We start from the raw sequence: 19213 nt of genomic DNA on the forward strand, positions 1-19213 counted from the left end.
GTTGCAAAAAGCAGAGCTCGTCATCACAATGAAACCAATAATGCGCAGTGGTTCTGTGGCACCGAACGAGTATACACGAACTGCATACGCCGGAACACATTGCAGACATATCGAAATAGCTGACCTTTGTAATTCGGCCATTCACTTACTGGTATATTATTCGGAAAACAGGCATGCAACCCTCCTAATAATCAGAGTAGTCTGAACAAGCGAGCATCACAACTCCCTGCTGGCTTTACCCATATAAAACATTAAAACGCCATTGCTGCAAGCATTGTTGAACTAATAAAAACAGATTCCTTTCTAATATCTTTACCTGACCCGATATCCTATCCCGATAATACGAAAGTAAATAGGATTTGTAAATGTGCATAACATTTGTCCTTTGCGTTCCATGTCGATTTTCAATTTTTAAACTAAGCTATAGCGAAGTGTGCATTTCCTGTATTATCTGACAACCTCTCTTCGATTAATTGCAGTGTAATAAGTGATGCTGTGCATATATAATGTTAAGGTTTTAGATTGTTAATTCTTTCAGTTGCAGGTGCGATATACTGTATGGGTGTGTACCAACTGTGCTTGATTTCTTTTTTTGTAACGTACTATTGTTTCTTATCACCCTTGCGTTTAATAACGTATTTACTCTAACGGTATTCTTGCCTTACTACAACAAATAGATTTTTATAGGCACCTTAATAATATTAGAGGACGTTAAGCACTATTAAATAATAATAAAAAAGTTAACTCCAGTGTTTCCTCCGACCATGACTTCAATTATATACTATGAGAAGCAAGAGCTTTTCGCCACGGGCACCTTCATTTTTTTTTTTTTTTTTTTTCAAGAACGGCTTTGTTGCGACGAGTGCACAACGTGGTTTGCATATATCAACTATACAATACCGAACGCTTTGGCATCCAAAATGCACACGTCAGCACTCGTAAAATCTGCGTGGTGCGCGAAACCTAGCTCTGTGAAATTACAAGCCACCGTGGAGCATCCCTCCTGAGGGGTTCAAATCTCCGTCTTCCAATTGTAAGATACCTTACTGCAAAGGATCAATACCTGCAGATAATGATGGAAGAAGTTTGGCTTTTTTTTTTTTTTTACAATGCTGGGAGGCTAGAAATAACATTGTGGTTTCAGCAGCCGATGGCCGATATTGTAGAACCCGGAGACTATAAGTATGAGATCCTACCGCATTTCGACAATTTTTTCACCTAATAAAGAAAACCAAACATATGAATACCCAGCACCACACGCAGCTTTGAAGTATACGTGCGAAAACAAGCAAGAAAGTTCAGTTGCACATTACAGCCGGGGCCGCGGCCTGTGCCGAATTGAACGTTATTGCTTGCGTTCGCATACGTATACACTTATATAGCCGCGCATCTTGGTGCAAGTAATTGGCGCTTGCACAGAAAAAAATATTGCATTACTCAGCCTATAGTCCGAGTAATGCGAACAGGCTTTCTATAGAAAGTCTGTTCACTTTGAAGATTTACATCAGTGAAGATACTAAATTTTGCATGTTGGTATAGATGACAAAACATAGTGCAGAGACAGCGGTATTGTGCTCGCCACAATTTCACCCTGATAGAGGAAAATCATGTTCGGCTTGTTAATGTTCCACCGCAGCCACTGTCAGCGGCGAAATTACGGCTTAAAACATCGATAATTAGAGTTTAATTAATAGGAATTGAATTGTGTGAACGCTATTATCTGCGATATGGTCAATACATGTAGCACGTTCTACAGGTTTTGGAGTTGTTGGACCGGCGCACCCCGTTAGTGCTAGCGCAAGCGAGATTTCATTACATATAAACCAACTGCTCGGTTAGGTTTGAGAGGAAAAGCGACCGCATAAGTACAGTGGAGGACTATATATGCGCCATGAAAAAGGTCTCATGAGTGACATCTCGGCGTTTCTCGATCACACGAAAAGTTGAGCTCGGTGGTAGAGAAAAATAAAGAGTTCTCTCTTGAAGCATAATCCTACTAGCGTAAAGTGCAAGTAATATTGAGTCAGAAGAGCCATCGTGCTTGTTCCAGCAAGTCGATCTGAACTATGGTTGTGCAACACAGTTTTCACACCTTGGCGGGAAGCTATACGCCAATATATATAAAGGACTTCTTCCACAGGAAGTTATTTCTTACGCCTTTTAATCCGTGCGAACAGCGTCGCAATGAATTTTCGCCATCATGAGTAGTCCGATCACAATGGATCAAAAAGTATGCTGGTCTACGACTGCTTTTCTCGGCAGTATGTAAGAAGTGTCAAACAATTATCTTCTTTTTTTTTTTTGACGTATAGTATGTATATGCATGTCTGTTGAAAACATGTATTGCTCTCTACACGAGACGTATAGTCTCCTTTATTTTCGATATCTTTTGTATATTCATTCTCGTTTCTCCCGACAGGCCATATCCTGGCTTATGAAAGCACAAAGAAACAGCATACCAAAAGAAAAGAACACGCGACAAGCGCTCATAAGCGAACAAAGTATCCCGACTATACATGTCTCCTGGACCCTTTATAATGCCGAACTTAAAAAAAAAAAAAAAACTTCTTTCGTACACTTTGTCACACTGTGCTTACGCGATTAAAACTCTTGGTGTGAATAAATAGTCTGTGGAGGAGATGGAGAATAATTCACCGCCACGAGTCTCACTCTTTGGTATAACTGTGGAAGTATTTTTAATAAATTGTAGGCTAATACTTGGGTTACTCTATATATACGTTTCTATACGCTGTGAACTGAAGTGAGCATGTTAGACCGCACTTCTGGGCAAGATTAACCGTGAGTGCACTTTCATTTTCTACGTACGCTGTCAAACTATTCATGCTCGCCATCCTTGGCTGGTGTTATTCGTAAAGTGGCTGAAGTATATTTGTGCCATGACTTGAGCGCTTCAGTTTGGTGGAGCTCTTAGTAATGCATATGGCTGTGGTCCTTCAATGAAAACAGCTATAGCTTAATTCAGGGCTGCTCACGTTTGAAATAACCTCTTATTTTCTTCACTGATTTGCACACACCAACGCGAAGCTATGTATACTTTCACGGTTCACGTGAGATATCTTAATGTAGATGTTGTCACCCGTAGGTAGCCTTTATTTTCGCAAATGTACGTAACAAACACGTAAACGGGCATTTTTGCTTGACCTTTTGCACAAACTATCGCACTAAGTTGTTCCGTCACGTTGGATAGCTGTGTATGTTTAGCCTTGCACACGGATGATTGCAAGGAGTAACGCAGTGCAGCGTTTTCTTCATTTAGTTGAGCCAAACGTACTTGCTTGAACTATACATAACATATTCCTTGAACTATACATAAAGTAACTTGCTTACAGCAGCATTTGAAGTCTGTGGGGAACGAATTAGCAAACCTTGACACGCTGGCTGGCTATAGATCACGTGTATAGAAGTTTATAGCAGGCTCGCGGAAAGAAGCTGAGAAAACAAGGTTCCCCAAAAGGCACGAAATGCTAAAAGCAAAAAAAAAAACAACAACCAAATTTAGGATGATAGCAATTCTGACTATATGAGTGTAAGGAACTGAATCGACGGCCTGTCTCCACCCGTTCGCCATGCGGAACGTGCGTTGATCAGAAGCACCCCGAGAAATTCAGATGGCACATTCATTGATTTCTACAGCATCAGCTATCAACGTGCTGGCTGCGAGGGTTGCCGGGGAGAGCAATCGCGTTCAAACCGGTCTTGCGGCACGTCCGTTGTGCTCGACGCGCGGAGAGATTGCAATCGCCGGCGACACGTGTTTAGATTGGCCGAGCACCGGCGGCGTGCGCTGCGAGCAGCCCAGAGAAGCACTGCGCGCGAGTGATTCTCCGTCTGCGACACCCGAGTACGCCTGGACACCGTCACTCACCTGCGAAGATGCGGGGTAGGAGTATCCGAATTGGCCGTAGGACATCTACGTGCCGGCCGTTATCGAGAAGGTGCCGGGAGCCCCAACTTGGGCTCGTCAGTCTCGCTCGCTGCGCGGTCGGCGGCCGAGTCCTCTCGGCGACACCTGGCGCATGCAAGTCTGACCGGCGGCCAGAGGCGCGTGGCGGACAGAAACTGTGGTCCGCGAGAATGGCAGCAGAACAAAAAGAATGCCTAGTCACAGGATCTTGTCAAGCCGAGGAACCACTCGAAGCCGAGTCCGAACACCGATGCGACACGGGGATAAAACTCTGGCCGCCAACTAAACCGAGCACCAAGTTACCGTGTCGCGCGGTGTTGTTCACCGAGAGGGGGGCAGCGAGGGGGGAGGCAAGGGGCGGGGCGTCGGCTCGAGCGCTCCTTGATTGACGCCGCACAAGGCAAAGCCACGCCTTGAGCGCGCTTGAGTGACGGCCGGCAAACCACAAGCCCCGCCCACGCCTGTCGCCTGAGACCGCCCACGCAGCAGCAGCGGCGCGGCTGTGTTTGTGCGTTCGTCGGCCTCTGTGGCGGCAACGCGAGGTCTCGGTGCTTGCGCCATCGGTGCGGGAGGAAAGGGACTCTAGCGTGAACGGCGTGGTGGGAGAGGGAACAAGAAAATGAAAAGTTGGGATTTGCGGTTCTTTGCTAAGCCTTGCGCTGCGCCCGCCTGACGTACAATGCGTACAAGGTGTCAAGGGCATGGCTGATAGAGTACAGAGCTTAGGCTTTCGCGCGGTTGTGCGCTGTTTCTTCTCACGTAGCCCGCACCACGGAGTTGATGTTTCAACAGTGGGGCTACGATGCCCTCTTGCTTGGCTCCCCTGCTGTTTCTTTTTTTTTTTTTTTTTTCTTGGCGGAGGCTCCTGCGCCCTGAAGTGGTACAAGCTCGGGTTTTTGTGGGGCAAAAGAGATCAAGTGCGAAAGCAGAGCTGCCCGCACTTGTAGGTATCGTGTAGACATCTTGTCGCGAATGGGATATGGAGCTCCCGTCGTATACCCCATGCGAATGCTGCGATCGCACGGAAATCAAGCTGTTTTGTGTGCTTAGTGTCCGATCTGCTTCATATTCCGGGAGATGCATGACAGCAAGTTGCTTTTTTTTGTATTCATATTTGGCTCTTATGTACCGTCCCGTCACTGTCGGTCACTGCATTCTTCGGGTTAAATCGGGTCACTTCATGTCGTTGCAGCTGCAGACCTGATGTTTTAAAATCTTTGCTTGTCTTTACAATAGCCGGGAAGAAAACGATCCGCTTTTTAAATGACTTGCTAGGAGAGGAAAAAGAGATGCTTTAAACCCCTGTCCGTTACAGGACATCTGAGTTTCAGAATGAGTGACATATAGCACTGAAATGTTTAATATAAATGAAATGGTTCTATTACGAATCAATTGAGGTATCCGATACGAAAGCTTCAAACACGATTTCAATAAGCACTATATTATGGTCAAATGCACTAATCTGTTGCTTCAAAATATTCCTTATGGAAAAAGGGTCGACTCATGCGGTGTGTTGGTTGCCTAGAGCAAGCTAAATTCGTGCTATAGTGCGTTATAGGAGAATATCAAGCACTCCAGCTGAGAATATTTAATAGTATACACTTAGTAGTACCTATATACACAATGAAGGCAATGCAATGTTCTACAGCTGTTTCGTGAACGTTGCATCATGGTTACTTATTTTCTTCATATACAGCAAAGGACGAAACTATGGGGTATTTGATTTTATATTTGAGACACATATTTTTAAATTATCTAACTTTGGTACCATTAGAAGATTTTCTTATTGTTAAGTTACAATGGGCATGAAAGTGTGAACTGTATAAACCAGTAGATGAAATATTCTGAAGAGCATGTGCATCGATAGGTAAATAGAATAATCTGTTAAGGTAAGCTGCAGATATAGGGTGTCCCAACAATCAGGTGGCACGATTTGAAAAGTGGAACGGCGTTACGCGAAGAATATGCCTATTGTTAGCAATGCACTGGAGTAGCCGCTACTAATTTATTTGTTAATGAGGTTCAACCAGATAGACATACTTATACGTGTCAATCGACAAGTACTCGCCTGATTTATTTATCGAAATGTCAATGACGCATATGTAGTATACTCAAATGGCATCTAGTTGTTGTTGTTTTTTATTTTGGCACCCACGAAAGAAAGCTAACCGCGAGTAGCCATTTTGCCTTTTTCTCGACTTACAGAAACAGCATGCACCGCACTTCAGCAAAAGTACATCGAGATGTGTCGCTATTCTACAGAGATTCCTTGCGCTCGACTGTACCCCACTATCACGTATCTCACGGTTGCATGCTCTTAATTGATTCCGTGTCCGAAGCACTGTTCGCACAATACAACTGACTGTAAGATCACAGCGGCGCGTTTTTTCGGCCAGGCAGTGGCATATAGGCGATCTATACTTTTTTCTTTACTTGCTATACCTCACAGTGAGCCTGTATGAGGGTCTTCCTGATGCCTTCCTGAACTTTCCTGATGAGCGCTGCAGTCTGGACATGGCGTCACCGTTCAAATTTCGCGGGCTTTCTTTGTCAAACGAGCAAAACACTAGCATACAATTAGTAGGCTGTTAAAAATAGTATATAATTACGTGTTATTCGAACATGCCTACGTATTCTTCATTGTGAGTTTCCTAATTAGGTGAGCAAATGTTTAGTTAAGTTTGCTTCAGACAAATAATTAAACCTAATTAAAGATTACTTGTAGTTACTTTAGTGAACTGAAGAACAATATGTACTATAGGTTTGCTTCGCGTAACTCCGTTCCTATCTTTTTAAGTTTAGGTGCCGCTGTGTGATAGACGGTACACCCTATATATTTATCGCATGAATATGAAATACCCTACTCGATGAACTCTTTATCCTTTTTTGGATTTTAACGAAAGCGTTTCACAAACATTAGAAGTATTTTAGGCACACAGTGGGCAATAACGAAATAGAGCATCTGAAAATAGCCAAAGTGGTATTGACGAAATATAAGACTAATAAAGGAGAAACACATACTGTTGAAGGAGACATTTATTGCATGCACCAAGAAATATGCTGTGTCCGTATTGTATACAGTTTAATTGCAATAATAACAATATGTGGAGTTTAGCGTCCCCGAACCACGGTATGAGTGTGAGAGACGCCTTTGTAGAGGTCTCCGTACATTTATAAACCACCTGGGGTTCTTTAACATGCCTTGACATCGTCCAATGGGCCTCTAGAATTTCGCCAACATCGAAATGCGATCAGCGTATATACATCAATTCAGGCACGTCGAAGAACATGCGGTAAGGAAAATTTGATGAGAGTTTCTCCGCTATAATATACAGTGAGCCTCATAAACAGACCATAGTCACTATATGCCCTTTAAAGCTGGAGTATCTTTAATTTGTTTTGCGTCATCTTTTCAAGGCCATGGTACGATTTTTTTTTCTGAGAAGCGGCGAGTCGCTAACAGCCTGCAATTCATTTTTCAGGTGCGTACACATTGACAGCTGTGACATATATAAGAAGTATGCTTCATTGCATGGGGCTTTGTTTGCATTTGGGGAAAAGCAAGAAGTCTTTATCGTTCATTGCAAACATCTTCCAGACTGGTCAGTCACCTTATTGCGCACTAGAATATCATGAACGTTTCTTTCAAGAGTTGTGTTAGCTACGTTGGCGTCATGAAACTCAACATAAAACAGTGAAAAAAAAAATTCAGATCCCTCGTACAGTGGCAATCGATGATATGCGAAGCACGAATGGAGAAGGTTGGTAGGTTATACAATAAAATCAGCACAACGTTATGAGACGGATGTACATTATGCCGTATACATGACTTCCTTGTCATGATTACCATTTTTGAACGCGTCATACACTTTCGTCATCTATTCCCGTCACGTAATAACAAATTTGGTAAATGTGGAGCTAGCGAAACGGCCGCGAGCGCGCTATGAGCGTAGCATTAGTTACGTTTTGCATGACGCGCATGTCATGATTATCATGTTTGGACATGCCATTTACCTTTGTCATACAATGACGTTCTATAATACCAAATATGGTATATGTGAAGCTAGCTAAACGGCCACAAGCGCATCATGAGCGTGGCTTGTATAGTCATGTTGTTACATAATACACATCTCATGATTATCAAGTTTTAACCAGTCACATACCTTCGTCATCAATTGACGTCACGTACGTTACAACAAATTTGGTGTATGTGAAGCTAGCAAAACGACCACGAGTGCATCATAAGTGTGATATGTAGTAATGTTGTTACATGACACGCATGTCATGAATATAATGTTTGCACCAGTCACATATACCTTCGTCATCCATTCGCGTCACATAATACCGAATTTGGTATATGTGGAGCTAGCGAAATGGCCGTGAGCGCGCTATGAGCGTAGCGTGTATAGTGATGTTTTACATGACCGGATACATAGCATCTGGTTAACCTCCCTGCCTTCCTTTTTTCTCGTTTCTCTCTTTACATGACACGCATGTCAAGATTATCATGTTTGGACATGTCATTTACCTTTGTCGTTTATTCACCTACCATATAGCGCAAAATTTGGTATATGTGAAGCTAGCGACACGGCCATGAGCGCATCATGAATGTGGCTTGTAGTCATGTTATTACATTACACGCATGTCATGATTATAAAGTTTGCACTAGTCATATACCTTCATTATCCACTCACGTCACGTAATGCCAAATTTGGTGAGCGTGAAACTAGCGAAATGACTGCGAGGGCATCATGAGCGTGGCATGTCGTCATGTTCTTACATGACACGCATGTTATGATTATCATGTTTGCACCACTCATATACCTTCATCATCCATTCTCGCCACGTAATACCAAATTTGGTGTATGTGAAGCCCTCGCAACAGCAGCAAGACCATCAAATGTAAATCATGACAGATATGTCATGGTTTTCATACGTCATGATTTTCAAGTTATGACTAATAACTTGTGCTCGTCATACAGTCATTTTACGCCATACCGATTTTCGTATAGAACTCATTATCCAAATGAACAGGAGAGCTAAAAGTCGTAAATAGATAGATAGATAGATAGATAGATAGATAGATAGATAGATAGATAGATAGATAGATAGATAGATAGATAGATAGATAGATAGATAGATAGATAGATAGATAGATAGATAGATCGACAGACGGACAGATAGATAGATAGATAGATAGATAGATAGATAGATAGATAGATAGATAGATAGATAGATAGATAGATAGATAGATAGATAGATAGATAGATAGATAGATCGACAGACGGGCAGATAGATAGATAGATAGATAGATAGATAGATAGATAGATAGATAGATAGATAGATAGATAGATAGATAGATAGATAGATAGATAGATCGACAGACGGACAGATAGATAGATAGATAGATAGATAGATAGATAGATAGATAGATAGATAGATAGATAGATAGATAGATAGATAGATAGATCGACAGACGGACAGATAGATAGACAGATAGATAGATAGATAGATAGATAGATAGATAGATAGATAGATAGATAGATAGATAGATAGATAGACGGACAGATAGATAGATAGATAGATAGATAGATAGATAGATAGATAGATAGATAGATAGATAGATAGATAGATAGATAGATAGATAGATAGATAGATAGATAGATAGATAGATAGATAGATAGATAGATAGATAGATAGATAGATAGATAGATAGATAGATACGCTCAAAGTAGTCGAAGTTCGCTAAGAAATGCTTCGCATTTAAAATAAACGAGCATAATGTTTTATTGCATGGCGTCAGAATGGGAGTGGGAGTCGTTGAATGGTGCACCTCAGGACTTCAAATAAAGTTTCTCATCCATTGGTCTATGACGTCAGAATACTAACATGGAGGCTCGAGAAGGTCTCTAGAAGTACACCAGCGTTACTATTATCACAGTGCTTTTAAGGAAGGTGTGACCCCATCTCCCTTACACAGTTGTTTAACTAAAAAAAGAAATGCGAATTCTAACGAAAGCTGGATATATCCACCTATAGCAGCCATTCTGGCAATTTACTGCTACTGAAATAAGAATTAAAAATTGTAGAATTATGCATGACTATCAGCAAGCAGACACGAATGGCACATACATCTACAGATATGCACATGTATTTGGTGAGTTCATACAGTCTCACTGATGTTCCTACGAATAAAAACAGGTGTTAGGAGCGTTTATGTATAACATGAAATGCGCAGGCAGTGTACGTTGTTCTTTGGAGACTAAGACCTCTCCTCTTTTACAAGTCATAATGGGCAAATTGTTAATCGTAGCCTTTTGAATATCGAATGGCGCACAGTCGAGGTTAGTGAAACACACTTATATTGTATGTTAGCCACTTTAGTAAGGAGATGTACTAATTCTCGCAATCTGCAGAAATACGTTGCCAGATGCATGAATATACTCGTCGTACCCAAACGTATGCGTAAAACTCAATTATGCTTTGAACTCACCGAAACCTTCAGTGCGAAACTGTTGGTGCAGGGAACAAGTGGTTTTACCTTAAAGTATAATTTATGAAGCTAGTAATCACTTGCTTTTAAATGCGAAGCATTTCTTCACGTATACTGCAAGCACCTTTAGCATCTATCTATCTATCTATCTATCTATCTATCTATCTATCTATCTATCTATCTATCTATCTATCTATCTATCTATCTATCTATCTATCTATCTATCTATCTAGCCGCTTACGTCTGGGTGCTCTCGTGTTAACCACCTTAACTTGGCGTGAACCAAAATTAGTCTACGAGGGTAAGATCATTTTACGAGTATGGCACACTAGTCAAGACATGAATAATCTCACAATCCCGTCGCGTACGTCGCCGAACACTTCCCTCCAGGCAGTGGCACATTCCTGCGGGTGCATGGATATGTGCCACTGTTATGCGGGTATGTGCCTCAGGTGATTGACACTTAGTATATACCCAGGAACGACGAGAACACAAATGGGCAGTTTTATCGCGTGAAAAACCTGACATCGGCAGCGTTGCGTCAACTAATGCTAAGAATAAATGTCAGGGTCCTATAGCAAGAATCCAACCCACGCATTCTTCGTGGGTGTCAAGCATTCTACCACAGAACCACGCCAGGTCTCATTGCTATTTTTCAAATATACACCCTGATTTTCGTAAAACGGCAATTGTGGTTTCAGTGCTGACTATCTAATTTCATAAACGGTATATATGTACCCCTATGATTAAGCTGGCACGTCGGGTTAACGTCAGTTGTAGTTAGGTGTAATGCGCTGAAGTTGATTCATGTAGCACGCAGTGACCTGGGCTATCACCCTCGCGAGCACCAGCACTTCATGTGAGCTTATCGCTTCTGATGTTTGTTCCTGTTGGCATCATTGTGCAGGTGACTGGTTATATAAACATCTGCAAGTTTTCAACATATGCCTGTGCGTGCAACATTTGTACATATATTTAGCACGATTCCATAACGTGTCGCTCAATAAAAACTATACAACACGGTCACCTTCCCTCCACATGCATGCTTTGCATAATGTCAATTCTCAAGTTATACGTGGGATCTGCCGAGTTTTAATTTATTTATATATTTATCTTTCTATTGAAGTGTATAATCAGCTTTATTACTTTCGCTTCAAAAGCTTTAATAAATATTTTGAATGGATGACTAGAATTATGATGAGTCATGCACAGTTGCATGCTGCATGACTCTCTTCCTTGTAGCCATCCATTTTAGCTCTGCAGGAAACCTGGACCATCGCCTCAATCATGATAGGGAGGAGTGCGATTTCCGATAACCATTTCTGATGGACAAGCTTTACGTGACTAAAAACGGACTTGGCCTTATACTTCACCTCTGAGGATTTCATATCATGACTGCTTTCGTATAAGGTCTAGCGTACACCTGGTTCCCTTCTTCCCATGAACAGGCATCATCCTTTTGGGAATCGGGCGGGGATGCTATGGCTAATGCCCAGCCGGCAAGAATCGATCGAAGCTTTTCTGCATGGGCAAGCGTAAAGTATCACTGCCGTTGAGCATAACAAAAAATTTTTATATTTGCATCCCAAAATGAGCAACATATATCTACATGACTTGAAAACCCACTTGTATCTAAAATAAATAAGTGTTGTAAGAATACACGGGGCAACCGCGACGGGTATGCCATTTTGTTGACGTCTGAGATGCCACACCTTTGGCCAGTATTACGAAGGAATATTTGCACATTTGAGCCAACACGCCACATAGCAGTGAGCGCGCGAAACATGCTATTGAGGTCCATGGACGTAGCAGACTATACATTCACTTTTGCACGCGGGGTGGTGATTCTGGGGGTGCGATTCATCGTCGATCATTGTTAGATTCATCGGTCCCAAAGCTACTCAATCTATGATAGACACTGCATGCAGTAGAGGAACCAGCTGAGGTTCTGGCATCGCACAGTACACGGGCATCTAGCACTTAGCCTCAATCGAAATACGACCACCGCCACTGGGATCGAACCCACGTATTGCGGGTAAGCGGTCAAGCACTAACTGCTGTGCAACAGCAGCGAACGAAATCGACATCTTCGTACAGGGTGGATGTCTGCGTGCTTGTTGCGTGAGGTCCATGTCTCGTGCGTGCACTTATAATGGAAGTAGATGCTTCCTATACTAGGATGTATTTTTTCATTCAATTTATTTATTATTCACAAATAGATGTATATACATCAGTTTTCTTTTAAAAGCAGGGCCCCATAACTCGCAGAGGAGTTGTAAAGGGGGCCCTTATGTCGTATTCAATTACGCAAACACTAGAGCGCGCAAGAATTTAGTATTACGGGGATAGAATGGGGGTAGAATTCAAACAAGTGAAGAGAGCATGAACCAATGTAAGTTAACTTTAAAACAGGTAAACGATTGGCGTTCTGTTAGGTATGTTGGTAGTTTGTTCCAAAGATGTGATGTGGTATGTGGGAATGTAAATTATCCATAATGTGTGCGAGACTTTGGAATGGTTAATAAAGTTCTGGATGTAAATAATCGTATCGGATATGGGGTGTTTTCGTAATTTTCACAGAAGAACCCAGTACAATTTTATGCATGATTTTCTACAGCAATACGAGGACATGATAATCAATGCAGCGTTTAACAAGAAGAATATTAAGTAATCGGAATGCAAATGTAATTGAATTGGTCCGTTGTAAAAATAAAATAGCTCGGAGCGCTGTGTTCTGTGCTGCTATATTTGGCAATAAAGTGGTGTGGTATGTGAGTCTGTATATAGTAATGACGTATGCAATGTGTGAGATGAAACTGATATAAAGAGTGCGAATGGTGTGTAAATAAAAAAATGTAACGAAGTTTATACAATATTAATATTTTCTTGGCAATAAATAGTGTTCTTTTATGTATATGTTTATGCCAGCCAGTTTAACTGACTGTCGAGATGAACACCGAGACATTTCATGTGATTAACTTGTAACAAAAGAAGGCTATTGAAGTTCAACAACATGGTGTTCCTTAGTCGGGTGTTTTCTTGCAGTGAGTAAAGTATAATAGTTTCGTTGTTTTTGCGAGAAGGGGATTACCTTGGAGCCAGTTAGATAGCCTTATCAGGACATCATTACCTTTTTTGTAAAGCTCGGTCTCCGTTTCAGCTGTGAGATAGATATCGGTATCTTCCATGTATAAAATGCATAGTCCATGTATAAAATGCTCAAGATATAGTCGGGTTAATCATTTATGTATGCCAGGAAAAGAAAATGGCCTAAAATGGAACCCTGTAGAATTCCTCTGTTAATTATCAGTTGAGATAATGTCACAGGTTTACAACTACATACTCTTCCGGATTCTGAGATACCTGCTAACGAGACTTAATGGTGCTCCACGAATACCATACTTGTCAAGTTTTTGCAGCAATATGTCATGATTTAGAAGATTGAAAACTTTGGTTAGGTCTATAATGATGCCCATAATTGTTAGTTTTCTTTCTAAATTTATTTTTTTCCACTATGTTAAATCACGCTGTATCAGTCGACTTTCATTTTATGTACCGGTATTGTTGTTTAGCGTACATTTTTCGGGCTGTAAAAAAACTTGTCTAGTCGGCTTGATGTTACCTTTTCGAAAACCTTAGAAAACGGTGACAATACAGATATTGGTCGGCAATTGGACATATTCATCTCATCTCTTTTTTTAAACACTGGCACAACCTTGGAAATCTTTAATTGCGTCGGAAATGATCTCAAGGTGAACATTTTGTTGGTTACATGTGACAGCGATTCGCAAATAATATTCGAACAATGTTTCAACAGTGATACAGGCACCAAATCTAGGCTTGTTGAAGAAGTACTTTTTAGAGTGATAATTACATTTTTTCACTTCATGTGGTGCGAGAAAGAGAGAACTGGTAGGGTTGGCTTCTTGTGTTCGTGTTCAGTTGTGATGTATGGGAGTTATTGACAATTAAGTTGTTGTTCATTGTCGTCTAGTAATTGTTGAAACTTTTCGCAATGATAGAAGGGTCACTCACAATTCCTTCATTAACCATGATTCCACATATAACGTTTGTGGTGCACGTGTTTAGGGCGGCGTTTTTCACTTTCCCTGTAGTTTTTGAGTCACCGTGAGCTTGTGTAATTTTAGCATGACAATTATTTCGCTTAGAAATCGTGAATGAAGCTTCAAGTCTTTTCTTGTGTGTCCTGTACTTACTTTCTGAGCACACATTATATGGTTTTCGCTTTATTTTCTCTACATGTAATATTTATGGTTTATTGACTTGAAACGGCCACTTGTTAGCCACGGTTTACCTTTTATGTTTCTGTTCGATGCCATGGAAACACGTTCACCCCGTTTTTCACATTCATTGAATATCTTCATGAACTGCTCAAATTTATCGCCCCGCCGCGGTGGTCTAGTGGCTAAGGTACTCAACTGCTAATCCGCAGGTCACCGGATTGAATTCCAGCTGTGGCGACTGCATTTTCGATGGAGGCGAATATGCTCTGGCCCGTGTGCACAGATTTGGGTTCACGTTAAAGAACCCCAGCTGGTCGTAATTTCCGAAGCCCTCCACTCCGACGTCCCTCATAATCTTATGGTGGTTTTAAGACGCTAAGCCTTACATATTAATCAATCAATCAATCAATTGTCAATCAAATTTATCTTCAGTATATGTTGAATACAAAAAGTGCGAATTTTCCTTCATTGCATGGGGCATTGAAAATGATCTCGTAGTTATGTGTTGTTTGCTTCAGTGGAATGCATGCACGACTGATTGCTAGCTGGAATGGTGATGAAGGCAGGCAGATGATCGGTAATATCAGATGCCAATGTTCTGCTAGTGAACTTTATGTCCGATATGTTTGTCATGATGTGATCTAATATGCTCTCTCTTGAACTGGTAATGAGTGTTGCCCATTTGATTGGATGTAGCAACCCGTGACTAGGTAGCAATTCTGTGTACTTATAAATGTCAGTTCGATTAATGTTCATATCACCTAATAAAATAATTTCAGGGTTCTTTTTATTGTTAGTATTAAGCCAGTCATCTAATTCAGCTAGAGACTCATTTTTATTGTTTTGCGGGGACCTGTAGACCACACCTACAAATTTGCATTTATTTTTATGCAGTACAAAGTTTTGGGCTGATTTACCCGTGGGTACTTGTCTAACTCCGTAATCATGACGAATTGCAACGCATGATTACGGAGTTAGACAAGGAGAGCAGAAAGATGGGTCTTAAAATGAATCTGCATAAAACGAAAGTAATGTACAACAACCTCGGAAAAGAGCAGCGCTTCGAGATAGGTAATAGTGCACTTCAAGTTGTAAAAGACTATGCCTACTTAGGGCAGGTAATAACCACGGAGCCGAACCACGAGATTGAAGTAACTAGAAGAATAAGAATGGGTGGAGCGCATTTGGCAAGCACTCTCAAATTATGACAGGTAGATTGCCACTATCCCTCAAGAGGAAGGTATATAACAGCTGTATCTTGCCGGTACTTAGCTACGGAGCAGAAACCTGGAGGCTTACAAAGAGGGTTCAGCTTAAATTGAGGACGACGCAGCGAGCAATGCAAAGAAAAATGGTAGGTGTAACCTTAAGAGACAAGAAGAGAGCAGAGTGGATTAGGGAACAAACTGCAGGGGGTTAAGGATATCATAGCTGAAATCAAGAAGAAGAAATGGACATGGGCCGGGCATGTAGCGCGTAGACAGGATAACCGCTGGTCGTTAAGGGTAACTAACTGGATTCCAAAAGAAGGCAAGCGGGTTAGGGGGAGACAGAAGGTTAGGTGGGCAGACGAGATTAAGAAGTTTGCGGGTATAAATTGGCAGCAGCAAGCACAGGACCGGGTTAACTGGCGGAACATGGAAGAGGCCTTTGTCCTGCAGTGGACGTAGTCAGGCTGATGATGATGATGACTTCAATAACAAGTCCCTCGCACCATGTGGATTTGAAAGCTATGTCTGTTCTAACTTTGTATATTACGTAACTTTTTTACGTAAAGAGCTACACTCCGCGCGCTGTTTCAATACATGTGGTATACTTGATAAGCTCCGCCTACAACCAAGCTACTAAATGCCCATGGTTCTAAAAGCTCAAACGCCATCTTGTTAGTTTTTCTTTCAGTTTGTTGCTGTAGCTTCGCTTTACATGATGACGTGTGAATGATCTGGTGATCTAATCTTGCGTACTTAACTGGTTGTTGTTTTTCTGGATTTCATGACACATTGATCTGTCCGCGGGAGCTAACATTGCTTGGTTTTCTTCACCTCCAGCGCTTCAGAAAAAGGGGACTTGTTTTGCGGACTTAGGGGGCCGTTAAAGAACACTTGGTGAATCTCTTTGCTTTTGTCGAGATCTTTCGCGGTTATTCGAGCTTTCTTAGCTCTTTTCTGGAAGATGTTCTTTTCGTCTCTCGAGACGAACCAAACAATAATGTTATTTGCTCTAGGGTTATTAGTAGTGGGCCCTCTGTGAACGGTTTCAATGTCTGTAGGGGCGATAAGGCAGTCTTCTTTAGCACCGATGTCAAGCATCAGTTGCATAAGATTGTCGTCTGTAGTGTTTGGTAAGCCGCGTATCTTAAGGTTGTTCAAACGTGAATATTATTCTAACTGTGCATGCAACTTCTTTTGTGAGATTAGCATTCGCTCTTTGCTGGTTCTCGTTTTCTTTCTTCGGAGCGTCACTCTTAAAGAGAAATTCCTTCCATTCAGCTTTGATACTGTCATACTTGTTTCTCAAAAACGTGAGGCTGTTTTGAATGTCCTGAATTTGCTCTTTCTGAGAGAGTACTTTTTTCTTGCTGAGAGCAAGTGCAGTGTGAAGTTCATCTGATAACTCTTTCAGAGAAGCTTTTAGGAATTTAATTTCTTTTTCGAGCTCTACATTTGACAGCATTGTAAATACTAAAAGAGCGGTCCGCCGTAGCTTTTTTTAATCGAGTAGCAATGTAATAAAATGAGCAACGTGCACCTTAAATATGAGAGAAAGATGTTTCAGCCATTTCTGCCGCATCCGCCGGGGCTGGGCTATGCGGATCGCTGAAATGATGACGGCGTCTGTGTTTTCCGTGTTTAAATTGGTGCTGAAAGCACATGGTCTTCACGGAAAACTGATACGCAGCAGGAAAGCAGGGCATGCAGTAGGGGATGTACAGAAGGCAAGCTAGCCACATTCAATGCATCTGAGCCTTGTTGTGGCGGCAGCAGTTTGCGGCGAATTTAGGTGGCGGTGAATGGTAATCTGAAATATGACAAAAAGACGTTTCAGCCGTTTCTGCCGTATCGGCCGTAGCTGGGCTATGCGGATCACTCAAATATAGTATATAGGTTTGGGAATCGCTCTTCAGGTAAAGTTCGTTTGGTTTCCTTGAATTTTGGGCCTGTGCACGTAGCACAACTTGGCCGTTGTCTCATCGTAATTGTCTATAGGCTACAAGAAACCAGGAAAGGTCCAATGTAAACTAAACTATAATGGTTCACTGCTGTAGCAGCAAGTAAACAGAAAAATATGCGGGCGCCACAATTCAGCTGGCTTACGCGGAAAAGCTCTCTCTCTCTCTCTCTCTCTCTCTCTCTCGCTCACACACACACACGCACTCACACACACACACTAACTCACTCGCTCACACGGACAAATAAGTAAGGCTCTGTGCATTGCAAAAACGAAATTGGGGCAGTTACGCACTAGTGGTGTGAAGACTGAGCAAACGACGGAGCTGGTGGCGTTCCGGGCCTCTTTCCTCTCTTCCTAACCCTCGATTCCCTTTCCCACTTACTGCTATACTATACAGGCTATGCCATGTTTTACTTTCTATCTTCCTCACCCTTATCGTCACCCTTACTTGTCTTTCCCACCCCCTTGCTATAGTATAGTATAGTGTATACTATGGTATGCTATACCACACGCTATTGAGGGTTTACACTGCCTCCTATCCTTCCTCCTCACCATGACTTTCCTTTCCCATTTCCTTGCCATGAACGGCTATGCTTTGCTTTTTTTTCTCTCTCTCGATCTGTGGTTATGACACTCTCTTTCGGACAATCGGTACGCAGGTTTGAATCCCGCCTTGACGAGAAATTTCGTTTTGTTTATATCATCTCTTTCTCATCCTCTCGTCCTACTTTCCTTCCTTCAACGGGTTGCTGAGCGGCGTGAGACACCACGGATGGTACAGGTCGTTCACGATGTTTACAGTTTTCTGTGAACGCCACCAATGGCTTTGCCGAACTTAAAAGAGCTCAGGTCTTTTAAATGGTCAGCAGGCTTCCTGTCTTCATTTTTGAGCAGCCACAGTTAGGTAGTGCTTAGTTTCATAATCATTTTTTTGTCGCCCCTTTTTGTAGCTGTGGTGAATATGCAACATGAGTATTGTTGCATGTTGACCTCATATTTTTGCATATTGAACATGGTTAATGTTGCATATTGACCTCGTGCGCACATGTTCATGCGCGCACGAGGTCTGTTCCAGCTGTCAGGTTTCAGCTTCAGGATCAGATAAATAGGCATAGAGCAGCTGAGCACCTCATTCATATAATGAACACTGTTTGCAGAAAACTCATTCCAGTGATAAAAGGTACTGAACGATTCATCAAAAGGTTGGAAAGGGAACCAAAGAAGCGTGTTGTTCTCCCGTATATTCACAGGTTGTCCCACGGCCTGAAGAATGTAGTAGGGAGATAAGGTGGGACTTCTGTTTTTACAGCACCCAACAAGTTTTGAAAGTTGTGTCCATGAGTTCTAAAGATGGCGGAGTCTGGCACCACCCAGAGAAGA

The 19213-nt window shown here is 41.9% G+C and overlaps 1 protein-coding gene across 2 annotated transcripts in view; it reads right to left on the bottom strand.

The window, feature by feature from the left end:
* LOC142775698 (homeobox protein caupolican-like) overlaps nt 1-19213 on the bottom strand; it is a 467740-nt gene that overhangs the window by 110190 nt on the left and 338337 nt on the right. Inside the window, exon 1 of one of the 2 annotated variants that reach the window (XM_075877429.1) lies at nt 3887-4193. The exons of the other annotated variant lie outside the window; for it this stretch is intronic. Coding sequence (XP_075733544.1) covers nt 3887-3931 — 45 coding nt within the window. The 5' untranslated portion in view covers nt 3932-4193. Of the gene's footprint in view, nt 1-3886; nt 4194-19213 lie in introns of those variants that run through there. 2 annotated transcript variants of the gene reach the window in all.

The sequence above is a fragment of the Rhipicephalus microplus genome, chromosome X (assembly GCF_043290135.1).
Source record: "Rhipicephalus microplus isolate Deutch F79 chromosome X, USDA_Rmic, whole genome shotgun sequence".
Classification (NCBI taxonomy): Eukaryota; Metazoa; Arthropoda; class Arachnida; order Ixodida; family Ixodidae; genus Rhipicephalus; species Rhipicephalus microplus.